General features: G+C 48.9%; 1 protein-coding gene across 2 annotated transcripts in view; it reads left to right on the forward strand.

The window, feature by feature from the left end:
- The first annotated feature begins 207 nt into the window (after window positions 1-207).
- Window positions 208-2,329, forward strand: part of Sec11a (SEC11 homolog A, signal peptidase complex subunit) — a 43,239-nt gene continuing 41,117 nt past the window's right edge. For both annotated transcript variants that reach the window (XM_028873777.1, XM_028873778.1), the window contains exon 1: window positions 208-364. In XM_028873777.1, the coding sequence (XP_028729610.1) occupies window positions 314-364 (51 nt within the window). In that variant the 5' untranslated portion in view covers window positions 208-313. The remainder of the gene's footprint in view (window positions 365-2,329) is intronic.

Below are 2,329 nucleotides of genomic sequence, written 5' to 3' on the forward strand. Positions count from 1 at the left end.
TCACCGCCTGCACGAGCAGCCGCGGGCTGAGCACGGGAAGCGGGCTTCGGCGGGTTCGGCCGGCGAAGGTCAGCTCGGGAGGTCCTCCTGCGACAAGGCCAGGCCGCGGGCTGTTCCAGCAGGCTCGCGAGTCAGGCTTTGTCCGTCCTTCTCCCCTCCAAGGGGCGGGGCCTCTCTTGCTCCCGCCCCGGAAGCGGAAGTGCAGGCGCCAGGGGGTCCTGTCCACTGTGAGCCCGGCCCGTGTGGCAGCGGTTCCTCCCGGCGATTCTATCGTGCCGTCTTGGCTGCTGGTTGTCGCGTTCTCCATCTCACCATGCTGTCTCTAGATTTCCTAGATGATGTGCGGCGGATGAACAAGAGGCAGGTGAGCCCGGCCTGTCTCTGCCCGGTGCTTCTGGTCTGTTTGCCGTTGGGGGGCCTTGCGGAGCTCTGGGCCGGGTTGAGGGCCTGCGTGGGTCGGTCGCCTGAATGGATCGTTCCTTTCTTTGCAGTCTGTAGCCAAGGCCCCTTTGCCCCCATTCATGGCTCCAGATTCAGGGGACTGATAGGGAAGGCGCGCCTTCGCCATCCCTTCCTCCCAAGAAGGCAGGGGACTAACTGGAAACTGTAAATGGGAGTTGGGGCTGCTGACTGTTTGGGATACTGTAAGGCGGTAGACTTCGCGTTTCCGGTGGGGTTCTGGGGAGGGCCATTGCAGGTCCCACAAAAGCCGTCTTGCTGCCCTCATTTCAGTCACCTCTCCAGCCCCGCTGGCCCTCAGTGGACTTCATCCACCTTACTGGGTCTCTGAGCTCGGAGTTGAAGCAGGTATACATACCACTTGTGTGCCAGCTCCCTTAGCAGAAAGGTGACAGCCCTCCGAGCCTTTGACCGATGACAGTGGCACAGAAATCTTGAAATTTAGGTCTCCTGATTTTTATCCTGAAACCTTAATCTCTTGGTCTTCTGGCTCATGGGCTAAAAGGCTATCATTTCGTTACTACAAAAGTTTTCACCTTTTTGTCTTCTGAACCAGGTGTGTCTGGTGATTACTTTTGCTAGCAATTGACCTTTTCCCCCACCTCTTTTTTAGCATTTGGTGTTAAGAATTGTCTCGACATGATATATATATATATATATATATATATATATATATATATATATATATATATATATATTTGGAATGGGGCATTTGTTTTGCCCTGGTTATAATTATCACATAGAAAAGTAGGTGCATCTTTTCTTAGACATACCTATACAGTTGTGAGACATTCCAGTCAGCTCACCCAGCAGCTGTCACCTAGCTGTATTTTGGGTGAACTATCAGTGCTAGGGATGAACCCCAGGGCCTTGCACATGCTCATCACAGGCTCCCACAGAGCTGCACCCCTAGCCTTGAAAGACCTTATTTTTATTGCTTTATTTTGAGACAGAGTCTTGCTATGTGGCTCAGGTAGACCTCCTGCCTCAGCGTCATGAGAGGAAGATTTATAGATATATGTCACTGCATGGCCTTACTGGCTAGAATGCCTATCTATCCATCTGTCTGTTGTTACGAAGTCTCCATATGTAGCCCCTGCTGCCTGGAACTCACTCTATAGCCTAGGCTGGTCTTGAACTTGGAATCCTGCCTTTGGGTCTTGAGTGCCAAACAACCATATCAGGCCAAATAACTTTTTTTTTTTCTTCAAATGTAGTGCTGAGAATCATGCCTCGGACTTTTTGCAAATTAGACAAGTGCTCTGTCTAGGGAATTGATCTGTCAGTGAACTATAGCCCCATCTGGAAAGATTTTCTTTTTTTTTTTTTTTAAAGAGATAGGGCCTCTGTGTAGGCCAAGGTATCTTGAAATTCAGAGATCCACCTGCCTCTGCTTCCCATGTGCTGGGATTGAAGGCGTGAGTCACCATGCCTGGCTGAGTGGTCCCAACTCCCACCCCACCTCCCTTATTCCATTCCTAGAAGAATAATTTTGTGTATGTGTGTTGCTGGGTATCATACTCAGGACCTTTTAGGTTCTTTCTTTTGTTTGTTTGTTTGTTTGTTTTTGTTTTTTTGAGACAGGATTTCTCTGTGTAGCCCTGGCTGTTCTGGAACTTACTCTGCAGACCAGGCTGGCCTTGAACTCAGAGATCCACCTGTCTCTGCCTCCCGAGTACTGAGATTAAAGGCATGGGCCACCAATGCCCTGCTTGGTTTTTCAGGTTCTAAGCATGTGTTTTACTAGTAAACTACATCTGGAACCTTTGTTTTTAAATTTTTATTTAAAAAAAAAGATTTTATTAAGCTTTATATGTAAGAGTGTTTGTACATATGTATGTGCACCATGTGTGTGCCTAGTGCTAGGTGA

The sequence above is a fragment of the Peromyscus leucopus genome, chromosome 1 (genome assembly GCF_004664715.2).
Source record: "Peromyscus leucopus breed LL Stock chromosome 1, UCI_PerLeu_2.1, whole genome shotgun sequence".
Taxonomy (NCBI): Eukaryota; Metazoa; Chordata; class Mammalia; order Rodentia; family Cricetidae; genus Peromyscus; species Peromyscus leucopus.